We start from the raw sequence: 27,364 nt of genomic DNA on the forward strand, positions 1-27,364 counted from the left end.
TGGTGATGGTAGCCAAAATAAAAACATCTTTTCTGATATATATACTAAGCCAGAGCTTCACAAACTCCAGCATTACAGTCCATTTTTTAAGGATATCCATGCTTGAGTCCAGATGGTTAAATCAAATTGACTGAGGTACTAATTAGGTCACCTGTGCTCAAGCATGGATGTCATTAAAACCTGGACTGCCAATTGGTCCGCCAGGGTTTTTTTTAGGAACACATAACCCCCTTCTGTGTGCTCTAGTGTGGGGGCCACTTTGTGTCTGGGGCCCCGGAAGATCGCCCTTGGCGACCCCCTCCCAGGGCTGGATTAAGGGGAGTGGGAAGAATCGTAGTGCTGTCAGCATGTGGCTGTTTTTTCCTAGTGAGGTAGGCTGCAATTTGTTTTTGCAGCACTGTGACGTATACAGTGTGTGTGTATGGGGTTAAGGTTGGAGATCAGAGCAATCAGCCTCCCCATAACACTACTTTCCTGCTTAGATGTTGGCTTTAGCAGTAGAGCAAGAGTGTGCGCTGTGCGGTATCTAAGGGCAGGGACAGGGCAAAGACTCATGCTGCTGTGTGCTGGGCAGCTGCCATTGAATAAAATTGTGCCATCGGCACTAACAGTCTTTCCTCTTTAGTGAATTGAGTCCAATACTGAACATGCTAAGTCAGGATCCCACACTGCGGTTTCCTTGCTACATTTTCCCCGGCCTAGAGGGACCTAGCCTAGTGCAGGTAGCTGCTTTTTTGGGGGGCCCATGCTGTTTGTGTGGCTGGAAGCACAAGCGCAGAGCCGCAGAATATATACGCTGTTTTTGCTGGTCAGGTTTTTTTACTGACATTAAAATGAGAGTTCCTTCCTATTTCAAAGTATAATATTATAACAGTTTGTCTTTATTATCTAAGGTCTTTTGTAGCAATGGACTCGTAGGCTTATGTTAGTCAGAACAATCAGTACCTGTATTCTGAATGAGACAAGATGAAGGAATTATTTCTTACGATTTAAAGCCTTGTTGTCATTCTTTAAATTGCTAATGTATGTAGCGGCTTTTAGCAGCTTATATATTCTCTGGTGAAATAGTTGCCTAAGAAAAATGTAACAGCTTGTTTTGTAACAAGGACGATTCTATTTATGAAATGCTTGCAATGTTTTGTGTTATTATTTGTTCTGATTGCCTGGGGCTACATAATAACAAGGGCCTTTATAAATTCCAAGCAGCAGCGAAGACATATGGCTGATAAATAATGCAAAGCTGTCTGTTTTTGCTGCATTTTACTTACACCTTTAGTACTGCAGATGCTTGAAACAAGTTTCCAGCTACATTTCTGTTGAATAAATGTTTCATACCTTCGTTATGCTCTCTGAGATCATCTATATATTAATTCTATAAGGTTTTTTTGAGACCTATTTTGGGAGAACGTCTGAATGTAAAAATATGGTGGCAGTATCAAAATAAGGTTCTTACCAAGTAGATGTGCCGGTCGAAGAGAAAAATTAGATTGGGGCAATGGGTCGGCCGTGGCGGCGTGTCAAAGTTCCCATGTAAAGTAGTGTTTTGTAATGACAGCATTCCCACTAACATGATTGGACACACTAGATCACATGACTGTGCATTATGTCCCAGCGTAACCGCTCACCTGAACTAATTACCACTGTCACATGACCATCTGTAAACAAATCCAACTGTAAACAACAGAATTACTCATACAGACATTACCCACAGGAAAGTAGCACATCCCTGCCTTACTGACAGCAACACATCCCCGTCTCACTGACAGCAGCACATCCCTGTCTCACTGACAGCAGCACATCCCTGTCTCACTGATAGCAGCACATCCCTGCCTCACTGACAGCAGCACATCCCTGCCTCACTGACAGCAGCACATCCCTGCCTTACTGACAGCAACACATCCCCGTCTCACTGACAGCAGCACATCCCTGCCTTACTGACAGCAACACATCCCCGTCTCACTGACAGCAGCACATCCCTGTCTCACTGACAGCAGCACATCCCTGTCTCACTGATAGCAGCACATCCCTGTCTCACTGACAGCAGCACATCCCTGCCTCACTGACAGCAGCACATCCCTGCCTCACTGACAGCAGCACATCCCTGCCTCACTGACAGCAGCACATCCCTGCCTCACTGACAGCAGCACATCCCTGCCTCACTGACAGCAGCACATCCCTGCCTCACTGACAGCGGCACATCTCCCTGTCTCACTGACAGCGGCACATATCCCTGCCTCACTGACAGCGGCACATCCCTGCCTCACTGACAGCAGCACATCACTGCCTCACTGACAGACATACACATTTCTGTTGCATACTTACCCATAACAGAATATCTTCCTCGCAGCAAAAAAAGGGGAAAACTTAAGAGCCTTACTGGAAGATTTGAGCGATCAATGGGTCGCTACTATATGTCTTGGACGGGATGCGGTGAATATCCAGACGTGAAGATTCTGGCGATCAGAATGCCGGCGCCGGAATCCCGACACTTGTCATAATCCCCGCGCCGGCATCCTGACCATCAGAATCCCGGAGGTAAATGGCAGGGTTGGGGGGAGAGTTAGCATTTGGGTTAGTGTTAGGCACTAGGGGAAGGGTTAGGGTTAGGCACTAAGGGGGGAGGGTTAGGTTTAGGGTGTGGGAAGGGGGAGGTTAGGTTCAGGCACTAGGGGAGGTTAGTTCCAGGCACTGGGGAGGGTGTGTTAGGGTAGGGAGAGGGGGAGTGTTAGGATACCTATCCACAGGTGTCCATATCCTAATCCTGTTGGGATGCCGGGCATCGGGATTCTGACCGCCAGGTTCCCAAGCGCCGGCATCTGGTACCCATCCCGTGTCAGACAAGAGAGAATGAAGAGTATTCGCAATGTGAGTCTCATTGAAGCAGCAAAGGTCCCGCACTCCAATAAGTGTCAAAACAAGGGTGCCCTCAGAAATAATCCAAAATAGTAGTTCAAAGATGCGGCACTCAGCACTCAAAACACAATCAGTATATCAACACTGAAACACTGACATACTGATTGAGTTTTGAGTCTTTTGAGCTGAGTGCCGCACCTCTGGGCTACTACATATATGTTTGTAATTTATATATACATGCGTAAAAATTGTCAGTTATGCAACCTAATAAATTCCAATTATTATAACGGCAATCCAACTCATTATACTCAATATACAGAATATATATATATATATACTGTATATCTTGTATTAGATACAAATCACATCATAAAAGTTGACACCCCTGCACCAATTGGGATGAAACCAACCCGAGGTGGTCGATCATGGCCTGGTTTTTGCGGGGTTGGTATATGCTGGCCAGAACTTTGACCCGGAAAGCCTGTTCTGTTCCTTCCACTAGATAGATTTGGATGAAAACTTCACAGGCGGGTGGCAATTGGTCTGGAGTGCCTAATGTAGTGCCTGGGGTCCTGGTCGGACCTCATGGTAGAGTGCGCCGGGCAGAACTTTAACCCAGGGAGCCTGTTCTGGGCCTTCCATTGGCTGGATTTGGATGACATCACATAATTTGGATGAAAACTTCACAGAGTGGTAACATTAGATCCCAGAAGACATACTAGGTGATTGAGGTCCCATTCGGACCTCCCGTTGGTGTATGCCGGACAGAAATTTGACTCAGGTAGCCTGTTCTGGGCCTGCCACTGGATGGATTTGGACGACATCACATAATAAAACTTAAAGATTTAAACCCAGGCAATGCCGGCTACTTCAACTAGTTAATAATAATAATTATAATAATAATGATAGATCAAATTATCTTTTAGTTTTGGATATATGTAAAACATTATACTTATCAGCAAAAGAATGCTGACATTTCATAAGGCTATATTAATGGAAAGTCCTTTCCCTTTTAAAATACCAAGAAACCTAGGATACAGTTGAGCTAATGTAACGAGTATCACGTCTGAGGTTTGGAATTGGTCGGAACAGGTGTTGAAGACTTGGTAGGCATGGATAAAGCTGGGTGGCTTGAGCCAGGACTTCCTCATGTATAATGTGAGGAGGTAAATGAACTGAAAAGGATGATGGACCCAAAGGCGATGACAGTAATGTAAATGTCTTTATTAAACAGCAGGTTGGAATGAGAACTGGAGATGTTACTTGGGAGATGGGCAGAATCGTATTGAGCCCAATGATGCTGGATTACTGAGTAGAACCGGTACGAGACCGGTGATGCTGAATTGAAGAACTGGGTCGGTTTGAGACCTATGTTGATGAATTGAAGAACTTGATTGGTTTGAGACCAAACTGAATATATCGGATGAGACCGATGTTTGGAGATATCAGCTGGCACCGATGAAGGTACATATGACCAAGTTTCTGTAATAAAACCATACTGGAGTACTAGATGGAATTGTAGACTTCATTAACTGACTTGGAACTGGAATGTTACAGATTGAAATCGTTCAGATACAGAGTACCTAGGAGCTCAGCACAGAGCTGTAACTTCAGCAGAAGCAACGGTTTACCTGCAATGTGGGCCAATAGGGAAATGGAATTTATAGGGGTGGAACCCCTGGGATTTGATGGTGTGATCAGCTGGTCTGGGAGCAGCACTCTTGAGTGGTGGAGGAGAGTTATGTGACTGAATCCGACATGGCTGCGCCCATACTGTGGTTTAGGAGGACGTGCAGCTTGTGTGTCATCATGCTGGAGAGACACACTGTGAATAAGGTACTGCAGAGCGCCATCCCTATGCTCAGTGACAGGGTAATGAGCAGACTGGGGAGTAGCACAGGCAGACCTCAGTACCAGGCATGTGCGATGTACAGCATGAGCGGACCTCTGTGCTATCCGGGAGTGATGCACAGTGCGAGTGGACCTCTCAGTGCTAGCCTGGACAGACACCGGAGAGGTAAGAAGATGGTTTTTAGGGACCGGAGCATGACAAAAAGTAATTTCTCCTAACCTCTAAAACATGTATCTATGTATGTATGTATGTATGTATGTTGTTGTGCGTGTTGTTTTATGTATTAAATAAATGTGCTCACACTCTTGCCCCTGTGGTCCTTGCAAGTTTTCCAACAGATGTTATGTAGTGTGTTGTGTAACCATCCACATTTCATGGGGCACATATAAAATGGATGCACTCTGGAAGGATCAACTCAAACTAGGCCAGTTGCCATGTTACTTCCTTTACTAGAGATGTGAAGGAACACGGAAACAAGATGTAGTGACCAGTTTGACAATCAAAATGACAACAATGAGAATGGAGACAATGTGAGGTCAAAACCCGGGGTTACAATATGTTAATAATGTGAAAGCATGATGTTTGAAGTTGTAAAACCAATACTATCAAAATACTTTAAATCACATTATCATGTCATCACCCCGGGTTTGACCACATAATGTTCCTGTTCTTTTTGTCGACATTTTGATTATCAAACTCTATTAACCAACCCCATGGAAACACGTGCCTCTAATTGCTGAAGCTAGTTGATAGTGTAAGAGGTACAGACAAGATCATGATTTGGTCATTAACTATCATTGTCGCTGTCTTATGCAAATTGCCTGTGAATTCTGATTTTGTACCTACATTATCTGTTTCTGTGGTTCATCTAGCGTTTTGTTCTATACCTTCCCATCTAGAAGACATATCTTAAGTGATTAACAGGACCAGAGGGCAACCATGTGTTTCACTCTTTCATAGAAACTGGGTGGTGTCTACCAACAGTTTGCAGACCCACACAAAACAAAACCTTTAACTTCTTATTTTGAGAGAACGTCTAGGAAGAAACAGCAAAGAGGCAGTGGGAGAAATTAGTCATGTTAGATCGAGAGAGATCATGGATAAATTCATGAGTTTTTTATGTAATGTAATGAAACATCATTTCTGAGGAACACTGTCTGATCCCTGTGTGACACCTTTGTGTTCTTTTTTGATATACCATTGATACATTGAATCTTGTCTACTTTAATTCTTCAGATTTTGACTTCTTTGCTTGTGACCATTACCCTTGGTTTATATTGAAATACTGTACTGTACCTGGGACTTACTATCTGAACCCTCATAAAGGATTTATCTTCCACTGGTCTGTGGCAGCTCCTATTTATGTCACTCCAAATGACCCAGGAGAGTTACCCCAATTTTGGAAAACATTGTGCCAGATTTTGCAAGCCGACACTTTTGGACTGGTGTGCTTTCGAAATTTAAAGTGGCACTAACTATAAATTATACATGGCAATTAACAGCGCTAATCTTAGAAAATGTTTACAAAGAAAGACGCATTATACTCTTATTGTCTGTTACCCAAAATATTGGGACAGATAAAAAAGACTTATTAAAGGGATAAACATATTTATTACTCATTGAAAAGGATCTCTGGATCTTAAACGCATTGTGCAATATTATATGTCCCAATATGGGTATAATGTGTCTTTGTAAACATTTTTAGGATAGCGCCGTAGATTGCCATATACAATTTTTCTTTAATACAAGAGTATCAAGTAATTGGTGTTTCACTTGTTTTTATGGGAATGTCCGCTGCAAGTTTCTAGTTAACTGCACTTGTCTTTCTGAACCTGGCTCTATTATATATTATATATTTCTTTGTAGAAAAGGTGCTTTTTTTCCCTCTGTACGTCTGTTTCATGTATGCCTTGTGTTGCAGAGCACTGTGGTACCCTAAAAATGATAATAACAGTAATAATGGTCAGTGATTCAGTTAGCTGGGAATAGCAATGTTTTCCACATCGCGGCACTGTCCTGCTGTTATTGCAAGATTTTTTCTTACAACCTTTAATGGTTCTTAATCATCAGTTCAGTTAAAGCCTTCACTCAAATCATGTGTAAAAGCAAAACATTTTCAGAAATTATACTTAGTCCGCAAATGCCATTAAATTAAACCTAACAAAAGTTTTTTAAGCCAGCATAATAACATATCCTTTGATAGGGATAAATACCATCATAATGGCTATTGATGCTAGAATGGGGGAAGATCGGGACACTAGAACCCCTCCACATCCTGGGACTTCTTAATACTTTATATACTGTAGAAAAGGAAAAGGGGAAATCTGTATATGGCGCACTATAATTAAAATATAACTTTTAATAGATCCTATCTAAAATAGATTCAATTTAAAAAAAGCTAAATTTATGTGATAAAAATAAATATAAATAAAGTGCAAATAAATGTGAAAATGTGTCTTAAAATACACTGTGTGCCTATACTTGGTCTTTTTATTCTAAATGTGGACCTGAGTTCCTCACTTTAATTTGTGTGAGGCAAAGCGTGGGACTCAGGTCCACATTTAGAATAAATTCTATTGAATATTTATGTCTGGCAGCACCCCCTATATACAGAAGTGAAAATTTATGAAACTGATACTGAGATTTATTTTTGGTGTCCTCTTTATAATAAATGGTTATTATTTTTTCCTGTGCAATAGAAACTTCTTTCCTACTCAGCCTATACTTTATATACTGTACAGATGGGCCCAGCTAGTTTGTTGCTCCATACCCCATGTAGTGCGCCCTGCATCTCGCGCCACACAGTAGGCCTTGAGTCGCTCCTTTCAGTGTTAATCGCAACAGAATGTACCATGGGGCTGGGAAAAGTCATAGCGTGTAATACAACTTTTTGTCCACCAGGAGTCACTTTCCCTAAACTACACTGCGCATGCGTCCGATATCCAATGCATTTTCTGTATCACCACCCGATGATTGGCTGACAGAACCTGTGATTCCAGTACACTATAGTACAGCGTATTCATCATGGTATCAGGGCTGTAGAAGAATGTGTAATAAAGTTTTAAATCATTACAGGACAGTATGTTTGTGAGTCCTGTACGTTTAAAAAAAATAAAATATATGTTTTACTGATTTTGTCTCGGGTTCAGACAGGGGTCACACGCACGCACAGCTTTCAATGAGACGAGATTAATATTCTGGTAACTGCTCGGGTACTGTGTTTACATGTACTAGTATTTTATTTAGAAAAGAAGACACATTTTATTATTATTATCATTATTATTAATATTATGCTTCCCTCACTGCGCTCTTCCCAACGGCAGCAGGTGGAGTGCACAAGGATTCAGTAGATGGATGTGAAAACCTTCTTGGCCTAGTGATAGAGTGGTGGTTTTGCCATGGTTTAGGGTTCAAATCTCACCACAGCCCAATATTATTTGGTAAGTATACTAGTACATGTAAACACATAACCCCAACATTAGTGAATAATAATAATCACCCCGTCTCATTGAGAGCTGTGGGGCATCTCGTTAATGTACCGGTTATACCATAATAACAACACGGCAATTACACTACAGTACTGTATCTGTACTGATTTGCGTCCCGTTCAACGAGCTTATGCGATATTATTAAAAAGATTGGTTGTGCGAACATGCAACATGCAAATACACTGCGTGAACGTGATTGGCCCGCTTGTCAAGGATATCCATCCACTTCAACAGTATGCTATTCAGTAGTACAAATTTCATCAGTGGAGCACTCGCCACCCAGTGGTTAAGCTTGTAGAATGCCACAGTGCGCCACAGTACAGCCATCTCGCAATGTTCTAAGGCGCGACTCAGAAGCCTGAATGTTGCGCTATTAGCAACAAACTAGCTGGGCCCATCTGTAGGGGATGTAGTTGCGGCCGCCGGTCTCAATACTGACATTTGAATCCCGACAAGGAACTTAAGATAGGTGTCGAAATACCAACGCCTATCTTAATCCCGATGCCGGTACGCCAAAGGATGCCAGCCTGAATGAGGTAAGTCCAGGGAGCTCTTAGCGTTAGCTGCAGGGGGGAGGGTTAGGTTTAGGGAGCATAGCGAGGTTAGGTTTCGGGGGGGAGGTTAAGGTTAGGCACCCCTAGGGGGAAGGGTTAGGCACCCCCGGGGGGGAGGCTAGGGTTAGGCACCACTAAGGGAGGGTTAGGGGGGGGAGAAGGCTAGGGATAGGGTACTTGCCTGCTCTGTCGGGATGTTCTCCCTTCTGGCTACCAGCGTCGGGACTTCATACCCATTCCCATCTGTAGTATAGGGTTTTATTGTCCTATGAACTCCAGAGAGTAACTATAAGGGGGACATTGTTTTGAAAGAGTGAACACCGTCAGGTTGCTCCTGAGTTTATTAAAGTCAGCAGATCTGTGTTTGATGATGATGATTATATTGCCTCCATCAAGCTTTTATAGATATCCACCTTAAGGTTTTTCGTTTATAAGTCTGAAATTTTTTTCTTGATATTCTTATTTGATGAGGAGTTGGCTGAGCTGTCAGACTTTATAGTAAATGACAGGTTACATAGAGAATTATTAGGCCATGTGTTCCCTGCTTCATGTGTTCCCTGCTTCCATCAGCCCTTCTCTTTATAGGAGTGGTGATCTCTCTGTGAGTAGTCATCCTGTTGAAAGCTGAAAAGAAGACAGGAAAGATATATAAATGGCCATGTAGCCAGACCCTACTGAGCTGTATTTCAGCACACAGTAAAATGCAGAAACCTTCTGTCTTGTAAAGGATTTGTACTACTTTACTCTAAGGCCCTCATTCTGAGCAGAGCGCACGCTCTGAATGAGGGCCGCCCTCCTAAAAAATGGAGCGTCCTCCTGGACGCTCGTATAGCTGTGGGTCACCACACACAGCCTATACGAGCGTGCAGTTTGATGGCCGCGATGCTCTTGACCATCGCGACCATCGAAACTGCGAGCCGGAGCCTGCGGTTGAGGTTTTCAACCGCAAGCTCCGGAGTGATTTTGGCTCTATCAGAGCCAAAATCAATCCCACTGACATCACTAGTGATGTCAGTGGGCCGGCTTCTGACGGGAGGCATTCCCGTGGGAACGCCCCCGTCAGGGAGGCACGCCCACCAAAGGGGGCGTGCTGTCAGTCAACATCGACAGCACGCCCCCTTTGAAGAGACACTACGAGCGAAGGAAAATCCTTCGCTCGTCGCGTCTGGCGCATGCGCACGACGGAGCTCCCTCCGTCGTGCGCATGCTCAGTGCAGAACATCGACCCACTTGCGAACGGACAGCCGCTCGCGAGTGGGTCTGAATCAGGCCCTAAGTCTTTATTTTCTTTCTGAGAGATATATTTACTCTTTGTTTTCAAATTACATCTGTATGGCTAATGCTAATCTATTCATATCTGTTTTTTTTTAGCTCCATATCAATTTACAGCCCTAAGGAGAACCCAAATGCGTTCGATGCAGCCACATTTTTCCAATGTGTCGGGAATTTCCTGGGAATATTTGCTGGTTCCTTTGCTATTGGATCAGCATATGCCGTTGTCACAGCTTTAATATCCTTTTTGTCTCTGACTTATTGTAAATTGTGTATATGGAAATTTTGTTATAATCCTATTAAATATCCTACTAACAATATGTTCATGGTGCTTAGAAGGACAGTTTTTTATAGAGATACATGTAATGATTTTTATTTTCATGACCGTCTTCATATTTGGCATCCTAAAGTATTGTGACCTCATTACGTATGGGTGTAGTTTTGGAGGATGGAGGTGCAGTTTAGGTGGCTCACAGAGTGGTGTGGGAGGATTTTTGGGTACATTTCCTTGTTTGTCACAGTTAACAGACTTACAGTAAGGTGGGTACACACTTGCTGACCCCCCGATGCGATGGGCGATGGTGCTGATGAACGATATACTGGGCGGTAGGTACACATCTAATGACCGACCACCCAATATGTAATTTGCCGGCACCATTGGGTGGTATCCAAATCAATCTTGGAACATAAGAAATATCACCCAGAAAGGTATAGTGCTGCCCCCGGTGGGGTGGTTCTGACTTCAGACAAAATTGAGTGCACCCAAATAAAACTCAACTGCACCCGAGCTGAATGACCTGTGTTATTTCCCACCAATGGAAAATAGCCTACAACCGAACAAAACCTAATGCAAGGGCGAAATTGGAAGGAAAATTCTTCACAAAGAGGCTTGTACCATGTGACCACAAGCCTTAAATACTCTAATCTTTAACCCCACCCACTAACACTTAACTGGCTAAAATTGAACCATGTGACCTCACACAAACCACCCATAGCCTTGTGGTTTAACCGACGACAGGCATAGTCTGCCTTCTGTTCTTACAAAAATAAGACAGCAAGTACAGATGTGTCCACATACATCTAGCCTCCTTGTGCGCTAAACAGCCCTTCTAGTCGACCATGCACGCACAATGCGTACAGTTTGCACAAGCTTGTGCTGATTAAAATGATATGCAGCATGCCTATATTCTGTGAGCGACTGCGGGTGTAACTGCGTGTGAAACGCTACATTACAGTGTCGGCGGCTGTAATACTGTAACATAGCATTTTGCATGCAGATATACCTGCAGTCGCACACAGAACATATGCATGCTGCATATCATTTTAATCAGCAGAAGCTTAAGACACATTTGAAGATAAAAAGTTGCACAAAAAAAGATTCTCGGCGTTACCGAGTCACATGGATCTCCTGCGTTATGTGTGGCGCGACTTGTAGCACACGGAGGATAGATGTATGTGGACACATCTGTACGTGGCTCGGTGGTACAATCACATTATGCTTTCATGATATTTAATTTTTTTTTATATATATATTTTTATTAAAGCATCACATCACATACATCCAATATATCATTGTAGATTTGATCAATAAAAATAGAGAAACAATTCCATGTCTACAGTTGTTCATAATATCAGTAATTGTTAACAGCATGAGTATAGCTTGTTTACATGTCGCAGACACATATTGGGTAAACAGTCTATGGCTATACATGGTCTAAACAGGAATCAGTAGATCTCTTTTTACCATGCATAGAAGAGGTCCAGAGTCAAAAGGAGTTGCAGTATATCAAGGAGTATGGTTATCCAGTATTATGGGGGGATTTCCAAGCAGCATTCTAGTCTCATATAATTCCATATTTTTGAGGAAGTGCCTGATCCGTATTTCAAAGTCTACTGAAAGAGTGAATACATAACTCTCCCAGGAATCAACACATTTTGAAGCCAATTTGTCTTTAGCTAAAGTCATTTCCAACCAGTCCATCTGAAATATATTAAATAATTTCCCTTTGAAAAGAGTTAGGGGAGATGGATGGGAAAAGATCCAAGATTGAAAAATGGTTTTACGCGCTGCCGCACTAATGGCCAATAGTAGTTTCCTACAGCCCTTGGAGACCCTCTGGTTGTCGGGAATAATTCCAAAAATCACCCATTCCGCTGTAAAAGGCTGATAGTTTACTAGATGTTCCATCAAATAGCACCTAAGTTGTAGCCAAAAGCTACTTACAGTACAGTGTCAATGGGCATGTCTAAAAGCAAAGAAGCAAGTCTACTTCTGGTGTATGACAGCCTCTACACTCACTAGAAGCTGACAGACACGAAATATTGTCTATGCCTCTATGGGATGAATATTAAGCTTTGTGGAATATGTTTTAGTACATTTCTTGATAGTGTACATTGGCTTCACATATGAGTTGCAGGAAGTTGGGCAGCCATTGCCTCCTACCTGAGTGTTGGAGTGAGCAATGGGTGAATTTAGCATTCTTTAAAGTATAGAAATAGCTTTCCTGGTAGCCGGCAGAGACTTCAACAATTGATCTAGACTACTGGACCAATCTGTTTCCGAAAACAATGAGATCACAGAACTAACATAGTGTTGCATTTGAAACTATGCTAGCGGGTATCGTTAATGTGTTGGGAATGTTTGCTTGGCTTGTTCAAATGTCATCGGTTTCTTTGATGTACAGTCCACTACGCAACCAATACCCAACCAACATGCAGTGAAGGGAAAGGCAGCTTCCCCATGCTGGAACTCACTGTTCTCTAAAAATAGAAAGAACAAGGGTTTAGGAGCATTCTGGTTACCAGAGTATACCACCGTTTGTAGTAAATGGTTATATTTTATCCCTTGATCAACCTCGAACCTTAGAAGAAACTTTATCATGTTGCCTTCTAGCAGGAATTGTTGTCAGAATGAGATGAGATATCAGAATATATTTCACTATCAGACAGCCAATCACGCAGCATTATTGTGTAATTGGAGGTTCAGGAAATTAATACCCCCATTTCACTTTCACTGTTGTAATTTTAGCAATGCTATGCGTGGGCGTTTGCCTTTCCATATAAAATAAGATGCCTTGCTTGTTCTTTCCTGACTAATAAAAAAAACAAAGCATTCATTTTGGCCATATCCACCTTTTTGAGTAAGAGGTAGTGTTTGGAATAGTTACGAAAGGCGTGGGAAAGTGGATATTTAGTGGCCCATTTATCAATGAGTTTTATCATACACAACGCATATGATAAATGGTGCTCAAGCCAATAAGCTCCCGACTGTAATTTATTAAATAGATGACAGTTAGGAGCTGATTGGCTGGAGCACCATTATCATATGCATGGAGTTTTATCACTCGGGTAAGATAAAACTCGTTAATAAATAGTCCCTGTAATGTTTTATTTGAACAATGTTGTTAACTCTTTACATTCTCTTGAACTGCATATTTTTCTCACCCACCCGGCATGAGCTTGTTATAGAAAAGTAGACATGTTTTAAATATTCTTGTTTTTAAGATTTGTTTTCCTTAATAAGTTTTGGTCACTTGACAAAATTCACTAAGTTGTGTGAGTTCCCTATGTTGGAGACAGGACTATTTTTCCTGTTATCTTGGAGCGCTTTCCTATCAGCAGAAGCAGCGGGTCTCACAGGTAGGTTTTTCATATGAAGATGAACACTTGTGTTTTTCATATATATATATAATATATATATAATATATATATTTTAATATTAACAAACATGCTTAATTTAAAATAATGAATATTATTTTTTGTGTTCATTCTGTGCTTTGCCAACACATACTGCTTTGGGGATAATTCTTTCCATGTGAGCCTTTTTGGTTTTTTTTTGTGGTTCAGCTTATTAAATCATAGACAAAATACAATAGCAAAACATACATACATAAAAGAGAAATGGGCAGGTGCCAAAAATGGGGGATCCATTCTGCAGCCTAAGAAGAAAAGGGTCTCCCAAACCCTGGGAATAATATTCGTTTTACTAAATAGAACCCTACATTATCTACTACAAAACTTGACAAAACTCAAATTTACATGGACACAACTTTATTATTTATGTTGTTTATTTATTTTATTCACTTAGCATGAGTAGATTTCTATTTACAGGCAATTAGTTTATTTGCATAAAATACAAATACTGAAAGCAAGTTATCTCATACAGTATTTTTAAGCAACAAGATTTTTCACACTATTTCTACAAGAAATACCAGTGGGGAGCAGTTATTAGGAGAAGCATAAGCTTTTGAAATAAACACTGTTAGACCTTATCAGAAAGGTTGAATCAACAGATGTTCTCTCACAAAATGACAGAAGTTACAGATGTGTCCTCCTCACACACCTAGGGGTAAATTTACTAAAGTGAGAATTTTTATAAGTGAGTTTTAGAAGAGATGTTGCCCTGAGCAAGCAATCAGATTCTAGCTATTATCTTCTAGAAGATGCTCGTTAAATTTTAAGTAGAATCTGATTTGGTTACTATGGGCAACATCTATTCTAAAACTCATTTCTAAAAACTCTCACTTTAGTAAATATACCCCCTAGACTCGATACGTCATGGGGCAATAGTGTATGAGGGCACATCTGTACCAACAAATATTGATTATTACAGGCAAGTATCACTGTGTACTCTTCTCATCTTGTGTACCTTAAAAGTGGTGTAATAAGTGTTTATATACTGTAGATGTCTAGCTAAGTTATACTTGGGTACAGTGACTGTAAAATGATGTTCCCCACCTCCCCAAGTTATCACTACTTAAATCTGGAAAATCTCAATTCAACAAAGCTCTTGACAATGTCAGTTTAATTAACTTTGGATCTCTAATGCTGGCCATATACCTGCACGATTTCGGGCTTATTGCCCGATTTTCGACGAGTCTTGCGATGGATCCTGTGGAAATCGTGTATTTTTGGAGTAAGATACGATCTGATGTGCGCTCCCGCAGCTCCTATAAATTGATCGTATGATCAGATGTGCAGCCCATATGTTCCATCGTATCGTGTGCAGATCGTACCATGTATTTTATGCATGCGATACATCGTGCGTCCATTCATGTCATCTCAATGACTTTTTCCCTGTTGAGCGCGTGAGGCACAGGATCGATCATACGACAGATCCTGTGTTAAGAAAAACAACAAAACGTGCCGCAGGGACTGTCAGGGCGCTCCGAGGAGTCGGATGATGAATCTGATCTGATGCTGTTCGCGCAGGTATATGGCCAGCATAAGGCGTTCCTTAGGAGGCATGTTTTTGAGGCTCTAATTGGAATCTTGTAGAATATCATAGTTTTAAATATTTCCACATAAAACTTCTGTATTTATTACTGCAAATTGTAATTTTAACTGTCCTAATGGTTTAATGAAGACCCATTGGGTTAATAATATTTACACCAGGCAACAGAAGCTACTTACCTCACACCATTATTTATGTTGTCAGCACAACAGTAACACACTAACCTTCAGGAAGGGCCAGATTAACGTTCACATGGGGCTGGAACCAAAATTTATGATGGGCCTATTGTGTGCCGGCAGAGAAGGGTGTGATCAGCACAGCAGAGAAGTTCTCCTAGGTGGGCAAGGGTGATGTGGTGGCATACTATATCACTGTACTACTTCTCCACACTACATCCCTGAGGAAACTTACTGCAATAACTCCCCTTAATATATTATTGCACTATGCCCACACTACTTCGCCACTCTACATTTCTACACAACCTCCACACACTACATCACTGAGCTACCTCCCCACACTACATTCCTGTACTATATCACTGCACTACATCCCGAGGCAAATCACTGCAGTAACTCCCCTTACTATATTATTGCACTATCCCCACACTACTTCCCCGCTCTACATCGCTGCACAACCTCCCCACACTACATCACTGTGCTACCTCCCCACACTATATTCCTGTACTATATCACTGCACTACATCCCGAGGCAAATCACTGCAGTAACTCCCCTTACTATATTATTGCACTATCCCCACACTACATTCCCGTACTATATCAATGCACGACCTCCACAAACTACATCCCCACAACATATCACTACACTACCTCTTGTCCTACCAAAATAACATGCATTTAAAATTTAAATAACATACAGACATGTTGTTTAATTTTCCTAATTACATTGGTAGCTTGCAATATTAGATATAATGTAAAATAGCTAAATATATTTATATATTAACTACATATAGTATATCATATTGATAATATACTAGATCTATAACGCTGGGCCTGATTCTGAGACTTACGTTAGAGGCACGGCCACTGTGTTTCTGTACGGAACCGTTGTGCTAAGATTTTCAAAAGCCGCAGCAAGCATCTTAAGTTAAATGACACCCACTGCAGGCATCCAGAGACGCCATGGTATGCGACTGAGGCAGATGAAGCCCATCTGCTTGTGGTTGCATCCCATGTGAAAATGCCAGGGAAGTGGTTAAGAGTCATGTTGGCTATAGAAGCCTCAGTATCCTGCTGTGTTTATCACGAAAGACAAAACATCGAATTAACATGCTGATGTTGTACAACCCCCCACAATAACTCCCCATCGATGACACTGGGAAATGAGGAAAGAATATCATTCCAAAAGAATAGTCTTTGGTTACATCACTAAAATAAATTGTCATCTACTAAATTTAATTTTATTGTTTAAAGGTGACTTGTGTAACATAGTAAGTGCCTCCTTGGCAATTTTCACCAAACGTTTGAGTCAAGCACAATAATTACAGCACATCAGTTACTCACCAGCTGCTCCTGTGGTCTCTAGCCCTCTCACAGGCTAGCTGCTGCTTGCTGCACTTTGATTGGTGGATCTTTTCAGCTATCCCCCAATTAATGTGTGGAGATTTCACACCACTGCAATTGGCAGATGGCCAGAGCTATCCACCAATCAAGAACCTGAAGCGGCACTACATTCTAGCAAAATACCTGTGATGCTGTCGTGCCTAAATGCCCATACATGTGGTGACACTAGGACTGTGACAGAGGGCTGATATACAGGCAGAAGATGCTGTCTGGCCATTTTGGTTGATTGCATCTCGGCCACTTGCATATGCAAATGGGCCCCTGCCCAGCCCGATTATGCAGCAGCTGAGCTGCCTGTCACTGGTTACCTGAGACAGGGCCTTCCATGTAAGCTTCCTCGTTGCAACTGCATCCTCCTAAGACAATGGAGATGACTCTGCTGCTCCTATCACTGTATGCGCAACAGCTTGCATACAGTCCACCGAGCAGAGCCACGAGAATAGCATGGGGGTGTGTGTTGGGGTGGGCGTTTCATTAGGGTTTGCTATGGGGTGGGTGAACACTCTGCATCAGTTCCACCCACCCCATTGTTAATCCGGCCCTGCCTTCAGGCTTGGGCCTACAGTAGGTGTCATTCACGACTCAACACAGGCTTTGTTCCCCACATTCAATTTGTCTTTAAATCTTTTTACATACACCTAAGAAACTTCTCCACAACACACATGTATCTTATAGAAGACAAAGCAAAATCTGGAATACACTCATTATCTTATGTATTGCAATTCCCTTCTTACTGATCTCTTCCCCTAACTTGACTACAATCCATTTTGAAGGAAAGTGGTTTACTAATTTTTCTCACCAAACTAATTTCCAGTGCTGCTCCGCTCTGCTAGTCCTTATATTGGTTGCCTATACTTTATCAAATATTTCTACTAATTACATGTCTTTAACAAAATTGCTCCAACATTCAGCTCTTTATACGTCTCAAAATATCTCCCAACTTGACCCTTCGCTCTGCTCACGATCTGTACACCTCATTCACAATCATTACCTTCTCCCATTCCAAATTGCATTACCTTTTTTCACCTTCTCTGTGGAATTTTCCTCTTGTACAACAATACTGTTCTCTAGTCTCCAACAGGGCCGTATCTAGGGTAGTGAGACCAGTGCCGTGGCACAGGGCACCGCAGGGCAGGGGGTGCTGTGTGGGCCTGTCAATTTTCTATTTATTATCATTCTGACTTGTAGCTCCCTCTAATTTTATCCCAAGCGCTCCTGGCCTCCCCTATCACTTCTCTGGCCCTTCCCCAAGAGACCATGGCCCTTTTTTTTGGATGCGTTAAGTCCCTATTTGAAAAATAATGGGGGGGGCATCAATTCTCTTTCTGGCACAGAGCACTAAAAAGTCTAGCTACAGCTTTGGTCTCCAATAAAGGTTAATTGAAAATATACCTCTCAAGATAATCAAAATCTCATTTAATCTCTGATTCCCTCAATGTCCTCACTATTACTAAAATCTGGCTCTCTCCATCTGACACAGATTCTGCTGCTGCTCTCTCTTTTGGGTCTCTCTCTCCCTCTCACCTCATTCCAGTGATCAGGAAGGGGAATTTGTGGGAGACATTCTCTCCCCCTGCTGCACTTTCTATGTCTTACCCCCTGAACTCTCCCTCTACATTTCCTCATTTTGATCTGCGCCCTATTCACCATTCCATTGTGGTAATCTACCGACTCCCTGGTCCCACTTTCTAGATAAGTTTACAGTCTGGCATCCCTACATCCTCTTCTCCGACCTTCCATATCTTATCCTGGGTAACTTAAATATCCCATTGGACAACCCCATAGATACCGCTACTTCCAAGCTGCTCTCCCTCATCTCCTCCTTTTAACACACCCAAAAGACCTTCTGCCCCACCCACCTTAGTATTCCCCAACTATTGTGATATATCTGATTTCACTAATTTCCCCCTTCATCACTATATTATTTCCTTAGGCCTTTCCTCACATCCTCACCTGCTCAAATTAAACTCACTAAGTGCAGCCTTGCTGCTCTTGACATGGCCTCTTTTTCTCCTCACTGGACACATTCCTCTCTTTCACTTCCACCTTCTCCTGCCATGACGAAGTTGTTACACTCTACAACTTTACACTCACCTCCACACTGGTCTGCTTCCCAACCATGGCACTTGTAACTTACGCCTTACCTCCAGAAAAGCTTCCGCACTGCTAATTGGTACTGGAGGAAATCACGTGCTTACGCTAGCTACCTCTATTTCATATCTATGCTCACTTCCTAGAGCTTTGCTCTATCTCACATAAAACAATTTTTATTTCAATCTCTCATCCCCTCCCAACTGTGACCTCTCTTCCTACATCCTTGTCAGCGTCTCATCCTGGATGTTCCAGGGCTCCCTGCAAGTCAACATGGACAAGACCGAACTCATTGGTTTTTTTACCCCTTCCAAGGTAACACTTCATCTCCTCCCTCTCTTTCTCTCTCAATAACATTACTCTCTCTTCTGTCCTCCATATCCGCTTCCTCATTGTCATCTACGACTCCACTCACTCCTTCACCTCCTACATTCAGGCCATCTCACAGTCCTGCCGCCTCCAGCTCCTTATCTCCCATGCCACCAAAACTCTCATTCACGCTCTCGTTATTTCCTGCCTAGACTATTGCAACTTCCTTATCTCTGGCCTTCCTCTTTCTTGCCTCTCCCCACTTCAATATATGCTGCTGCTTATCTCATTTTCCTTTCCCGTCGTACAGCCTCTGCCTCCCCCCTCTGCAACATGCTTCACTGGCTCCCTATCTCAGAATCCAGTTCAAACTCCTCACTTAAAGTGCCATAAACCATTCTGTCTCCCCTACATCTCCTACCTCATCTGTGCAGTGGTGTGCGCATTGGGAGTTTCGGAGTACATAGAAATTTCCCCCATCAGGCTCACCACCAAGGCATAATTCCTTGATTTGCGGATGCAATTTTGGTTCTGCCCCCTCCCATACACCCATGAATAATGGCATATATGGAACCCCTCATTGCAAATCCTATAGTTGTCCCTGCTCTGTCCACAGTCCTTACCGCCCTCTCCACTCCACCTCTGACCAATATCTCTCCACCCTGGTCACTGACTCTCATGCTCACCTCCAAGATTTTGCTCATGGTGCCCCCATCCTCTTGACCTCACTCCCTTGCCCAATCGGACTCTCTCCCAGCCTCCCCAGCTTTAAACATGCCCTTAAAACATACCTTTCCATTAAAGCATACTAGCTCCTACTCTTGTTCTTCCCTAGCATACTCCTTGTCACCAGTGCTCCACTGCCTTGTCACCGCTTTAGTGACTCTGATTCTGTCTACTCACCCATATGTTGGGTACAGGATCACTGAGTTCAGACGTGATTTCCACCACCTGCTAGCTTCAGTGAGTTGCCCTACCCATGCCCCATTTATCTGGCAAACCCAGTTTGGTGTGATATAAATGTTTGGTATTCATGCACTGGCATTCTGCTGTGTATTGTTTTTATAGTGTTCACTCTAGGTCCGGCGCCGGACCTAGAGAAAGGGCACTTCTGCGCTTGCATCCAAAAGGGGGCATGGCCAATGAAAAGGGGGCGTGTCTTTACAATGCGTCCCCTTTTCGTCACTCTTGGGGGCGTGCCCAGCACTTGCGGACATGCCGGGCAGCGCCCAAGTGCTGTGGTCACTGTGAATTGATGCCAGGCACAAGCAGACACAAGCTGTGCGGCACGGGACCTGGTGGCTCACTCATGCTAGGCAAGGCACATTGCGTGGCATATTGAGACATGATGTCTGAGGACACATTTATTATGATATTATTATTAGTATTATTATTAGTATTAATTAAAGTTTTTAATTTGCAATATAATCCAATTCAGATTTAGCCAAGAAATTAAACTTCTCACAAATCTTAACTTAGTTATGTCTGCTAACACTACATTAGTACCACATTTGTTACAAATCCTGACATATCTAAATGCAATTTGCATTTTGGTTTCAAAATTGTATTTATCTATTTTCTTATGAGATTTAATTTTCAATATTATTCAGTCTGCATAGCTTTATTGCAATGGCAAAAATGCAATAAGATATCATTCAGGCTGGCCAGCTGAGCTTTCTGAGCAGAGAAATGTTTCACAAGCTAATACATCACTGCGCAGAAACTGCAGCTGTAAATCATAGATTATGTGCAAGATTTCAAGAGCTGTGACAGTGCCCTAGGCTGGTATGGAGTATTTAATGGGAGAAGCATACTGCTGGATCTCTCTGACATACAGTAAGGGCAGAGTTCATTTGTTGAAAGTAGAGACGAAGGACCCGTAAGAGGAACTGTGCTTGATATTCTGCTATTAACTTTGTATTATATAGTTTTTTGAGCTTTTGGTCCTATTATGCAACACATAATAGCAATATTTATTTATGTGGGTGAACAAATAATTATTATTATATTTATTATTATGCGTTTAAGATATTTACTGTCCCCACTATTATTTATTGTCATTTTTTTATATCGTATTCCCTGGCTTGTGTGGAATGCTTTGACATTTCAGCAATAACTTTATTATTCCATAATCTTGTTATCAGTTTGACCATTTGTGAGATACAGTCCTTCTTTTTTGTAGACACTTTTTATATTCAATCTTTTGGACACAAGTCTACAGTAAGTTTCCATAATGATTGTACTGAAAATGAACTTACACGCTGCATCTTTAAGAATCCTGAGACAACATCTTTAGGCTGTATGACCTTGATCTTTACTAGCCTGACAAGTTCTCCCACCAGCCAGGAGTCCTGCTGTGCTGCCATCTCTCTATGCAGGGATCCAGTTGGCTGCTGTGATGTGTTGCTGCAAATTTTTTATACAGAAAACATTGTACGCTTTGTTAAAGGGTAGGCTGCAAACAATTGCTTCATAATATTGCTGGAAAAAAAAAACAGCACAGTTCCTCTAGTTTAGTAAAAATGTTATTTTTAATAAACTAGCTTTGAGTTAAAAGCCCAGGACCATCGAAGGTGTAAACAAAAAGTAAAGTTTTATGCAACATCACAAAGTGGTTTTGCTGTAAATGGACAGTTTTTTGCCCAGCGTAGTTTATGTTCATAAAAATATATTTGCTCTCTTTATATGCGTGTTTCACATAGAGATGAGCAGGCTCTGTTTTCTGAAAACCGAGCCATCCGAACTTCCTATTAACAAGTGAATCCGAGCTGTGGCTCAGGTTTTCCCAACAGGCTCAGATTCCAAAACGTGCCAAAATATCATCTTCCCGGTGTTGGATCTTGTGTGTTTTGTCTCTTGCGGTGATTCTGGCGCCATTTCACACAAGACCACCGGAGGAGTTGCATATTTGACAGGAGGAATGAGGAGTTCCTCATGTCCCTAATGGTGCCTATACACGGTACGAATTTTTACCCGATATGGACAGTTTCGACGGGTTGTACAGACCAATCGAATGAAAATAGGTGTTTTTTGTGTGTTCTGCGACCCCGATGTGCGTCCCCGCTGTCCTGTAGTTGGATCGTAAATCAGATGGTTTTGCAGAGAGATCTATGAACTTTTGAGTACAATGTGACACACTTCTATGCATCTTATCCTATGATCGTAACGATCAATCGTACACCATTTGACCACATCTTATGAAGAATTTCAAGGGCAATCATACAACACATCTTACCAACTTTGAATTGCACCGTGTATGGGGCCTTTAGTGTAAATGAATACTGGCCGAGGTAGTTTTTGATGTAGGAGGTTACTTCCTCAAAATGTGTAAAAGATGATCATCAAAACAAACTATAAATTCCATGAGAAAGATGCTTACCATCAATTACATCAAAGTACAGAGACTTCTGTAATGGTGGATTCCAGCGGGGATGAGTTGTTATTGTGTGAAGATGTTGTTAACACTGATGAGGGTGAGGAGGAGGTTGATGACATCTTGTCACTGTAGAGAAAATATAATTACAGCACTGTTATCAAGCCTATCATTAATAACACTATTAGCTGCCTTATGCTCATTTGTAGCTTGCTTTGTGGGGGCCCAAACAAACCAACCACTTCAGCCACAAAAGTGGCAGTACCTGTCGCTGAAGTGATTGGTTTGTTAAACTGTGCATGTCCTTTTTAATATACAACATAAGGGTGTGTGGGATGGCCTGAGGACAATTTCATCTTGCAGTACTTTTTCATTATGGATGTTGCCAAAATTGTGTGTGTTTGACAGGCAGTGAACTGTATATTACTGTACTTTACTGGGGCATTCATGTTCTTTTTTTATCTTACAATGCCATCCATCACCAGCTTCTCATCCAAACATACTGTATACTCCCCATTTCCTACAGCTTTTCAGCAGATACAGACTTGTATCATCAAATCATATCATTAATTATTCAATTTGATTAGGCTTTAAATCCTGAAGAATCAAATTCATTGGGATTGTGGATGCTTGTTTTTTTAATAATGCTTTCTGGTTCTCTGATTTACTTTATCAACACTAATTAATTAAACAATCAATTATTAAGTAATCAACTTTAATGGGATTTTGGATGCTTGTTTTTTAACAATGCTTTCAACTTCTCTGATTTGCTTTATCAATACTAATCAATTAATCAATCAAATGTTAAGCAATCAACTTCATTGGGATTTTGGATGCTTGTTTTTTAACAATGCTTTCCACTTCTCTGATTTTGCTTTTTTTATTGTTAACTTATCAACACTAATCAATTAATCAAGCAATCAATCGATCATTCTAGTATTCTACTTAAATGTGGAGGTGTGGCAAGTGGTGCAAAAACCCTGCTGCGGTGCAGGTCTGCCACTCAGTCACAACTTCAGGCCGCCACTGTTCTCCTGGTCGATGGTCCTGGAACCTCAGGCAGTCGCAGACTACAAAAGGATGACCTCCACTGGAGTCAGTGTTTGGTCATCATTGGCACTCTTGGCATCAGACTGGTTACACTTAAGTGGCAAGCATAGGGTGTAACCTGGACAGAAATGCCAGAGGGGAAAGGGGTAGGTACTACAATGCCCATGACAGTCCCCTTGATAGACAGATATTTTAATTAATCAAAAGCAATCAATCATTCTGGTATTCTTCATTCGGGTAAGGGTGGGCTGTATGGGCTGTATTTTTGGAGGGAATTGGTGAATTTTGGACTAATTGCAGCTCTGCAGTGCAGGTATTATTTTTTTTTTTGCTTTGTAAGCCTTGTCAGGAATGCTAAGCTTTTAAAGTTTGGATTCTATTTTGTTTAAAAAATATTTAGCAAATTACAGTAGTAATAAACTAAAGCAGTGGTTCCCAAACTGTGTGCCGTGGCACCCTCGGGTGCCTCAGGACACTTGCAGGGGTGCCTCATGTTGGTGGTCCAGCACCAAATCAAATTATTTATGGTCAATGTAATGTAAATATGTGGACAAACAGAAGTGCAAACCTGTCCACCAACACATAACTGAACCTAAAGATAACAGGTAAGCACAATTACTTTACTACATTTTTTTCTGAATTTCTCAATAACAAACTTTTGGCTTAGGGGTGCCATGAAAACATTGCTTATACTCTAGGGCGCCATTTTTCTAAAAAGTTTGGGAACCACTGGACTAGAGTAATAATAACCAATAAAAATGTTGGTCTATGCAAAACAGACCATCCCCAATGCCCCCAATGATAAATAAATTTTTTTTGAATCAAACAATTAAATTAACTTATGAATCAATTCTTCCTTCCTTTCCCTGCCTTCCACTACAAGCATATTGCACCTCCCTCGAGCCTCTGGTCTAGTTCTTGATTAATGAAAACATTCTTGGTTTCAACTTTCTATGGGGTCGTATGGTTTATTAAACTGCCATGCTGTCTGCCACTAGAGTGCCACTCTGTTTCCTAGATGTGCCATGTTTGAAGTTGAACTGCCATGTGTTTGTGCCGCCCACTGCTGTCACTTAGCCTAGTCAGCCAGCTAGCTCGGTGCATACTTTTGGCTCAAACTGAAATATGAAAACAATATTGTGAGGTGGTCAAAATTGACTGGAAATGACTGGCAATTAATGTTATTACAGTTAATAATACTGTAGGAACAAAAACAGGCCCAAATTATGGGATTTTAGCTGTTTTTATATTTAAATAGAGATGCAATACCAAAACACGTGAAGGTGGTTTAGGCAAAACCAAAACACGATGATGAATTAGAAGCAAAACATGGGCTTCAGCGGACATCTCTAGTTTCACACTGTGGAGGGCAACGAGGAGAAGTTTCTATTCTCTAACAGTGAATCTATTTCTTCATTCCCTGGAACAAAGAGGCTGGATACCTTTAAGACACAGCAGCACTACATGGGTCTAATTGGTGTGTGTCTGTGTGATGCATAAAGGCTCCGAGATTCAGGGAGAAGTTGCTCCTGATGCTGAATTAGTCGGCAGGTGATAGAGAGCTGGTAATGTTTAGCTTAGTGTCAGGGAACCATATGATGGAATGTGCTGATATAACATTTTGCATCAGTAAAAAGCCATCTGACAAGGACGACTGCTGTTGAGTGATCGTTGTAAGGAGAATCTTAATTAATAAATATATATATATATATATGAAAAAGGGGGTTAAAAAAGACATGCGCCTGATAGTGTAGTATATTCGGTATAGTGATAATTGGTGCTCAACATGAATGTGCGTACCAAAGGAAAGAACTTTAAAGCTTATCTGGGTTCCAATAATATGGTTCAAATGTGGATGGGTAAATGGGATGTCATCTACTGGAACACCTTTGAAAAGGGCTCATTCAAGCCAGGGAAAGAGAAAGTAATATAGCGTAGTATATTTTTATACAGAAATAGCGAGACAGGACTACAATTAGCTGCGTACCATATTTCGTAGTAAACCAAGCATGTAGTAGGTGTCACCAAAGTATCTCCCAGTATTCCTTTTCCTCCTCAATAATCCTTGGAGGAGTAAAAGCTGTGCAAAAGCTTTGGGATAGACGTAAAATAGGTCCCCCGTCAGTGCATTTTATCAATTAATTTATTTGGGTATGTTTAACATCAGTATAAAAAAAGGGGAAATACAAAATGGGGAAAAAAATAAATAAATGCTTATCTTTCAAAATGGTACCCAGTCCTCATGGATATGAGAGTCCACTGTCTAGAGAGCCTGGGTCAGGCAACATTTTTTCAGTCTAAACTATGAGATAGCAGCTACCAGGTTTCCATCAGTGTGATGGATAGTGTAGGACCTGCAGAAAGTGGGGTCCCGTGATGTGGGCTGCTGGCTTAAATGCATTGATCAATCCATGAACTAAATCCCCATTATTTATTTACTTATTTATACATCATTGTGAGTGTTTAAACATGGTGAGTGCTGGGTTTTCTGATTTTATTTATTTAAGCATGTGGTCACAGGCCACTTGCACCCCAGTCCTGAGAATGGCGAGTGCAGGTCTGCACCCCAAATCTAGGGGTGGCGAGTGCAGTGGATTTCTGACTTTATATATACACACATATATATATATATATACACATGGGACTTGTTTATCCCCCACTACACCCTGTCATGCCCCATCCCACCCCACTCCATGCTCCCTGCCCAGGGTATCCGAGGTAGAGTGGTCCTCAACCCCCCCCCCCCCTTGGCTGTTCTGTCCTGTCAGTGTACATGCCAGAAATGGACCTCCCAATCTTCCTCCCACCTTTCTTCCCCTTCTTCCTCCTATCCCCCCGTCTCCCCTCTCTTTCTCTTCCCCTCTTTGCTCTCTCCCCCTTTTTCTCACATCTCTTTTGCCATCCCATCTGTCTCCCTTTGTGTGAGAAAGTGTCCCTTCACATTTACATAACTTGGTTTCCTTCATCTCTCTATTAACCCCCACCCACTTAAAGTACATCTCTAGGAATACGCCCCCTCCCCCACACACCTCTTTAGTAACACCCACTACCCTCAAATCTGTAGTAACACCGACCCCTTCACCTCTGATGTATAACATTTCCTAATTCCTACTATCCTTTGTAGTAACACCCATACCCTTCAACTTTTTATTAATACACCCCCCCCCAATTCTGTAGTAACAACCTTTCATCTCTCATCTCTGTAGTAACACACACACTTCTCTCACCTCTTTAGTAACACTCACACCATATCACCTCTGTGTTAACACCCACACCCATATCACCTCTGCAATAATTAAGATCGAATTAAGGCCCCCCAGTGCCATAGGCAATATACGAGTTTGGGGCCCCCAACCAAGGAGCACTGCTCCCATGCAGGTGAAGCAGTAGTAGAGCAGACCCATTGTCACAACAATGTTGCTTGCTGCACCCTCTTCTTCCTCCTTCACAGTGCACACTGCTTGTAACATTGGAGAGTCGGTGCATGGCCCAGGACTGCAAGGCAGCTGGCATTCCTCCCTCTCCGCACCTTCGCCAACAACCCCCCCCCCCCCCACACACACACACACACACACAGGGCACCAGAGTTTCAACACTCTGGCAAATGGGAAGCAGAGCTATGGAGGACGTTACAGCCAAAAGAAGCCTCAATCACAGCAGAAAGAGGCGGCATGTGAAGGGTGGCGAGGGAGAGGGACGGATGAATGTT

General features: G+C 42.0%; 1 protein-coding gene across 1 annotated transcript in view; it reads left to right on the forward strand.

Moving 5' to 3' along the window:
* Window positions 1–27,364, forward strand: part of SLC9A9 (solute carrier family 9 member A9) — a 1,019,060-nt gene that overhangs the window by 271,273 nt on the left and 720,423 nt on the right. The window contains exons 7-8 of the mRNA XM_088446257.1: window positions 10,119–10,257; window positions 13,553–13,658. Of these exons, the coding sequence (XP_088302383.1) occupies window positions 10,119–10,257; window positions 13,553–13,658 (245 nt within the window). The remainder of the gene's footprint in view (window positions 1–10,118; window positions 10,258–13,552; window positions 13,659–27,364) is intronic.

This window comes from Taudactylus pleione, unplaced genomic scaffold (assembly GCF_031769625.1).
Source record: "Taudactylus pleione unplaced genomic scaffold, aTauple2 ptg000395l, whole genome shotgun sequence".
NCBI classification, from domain to species: Eukaryota; Metazoa; Chordata; class Amphibia; order Anura; family Myobatrachidae; genus Taudactylus; species Taudactylus pleione.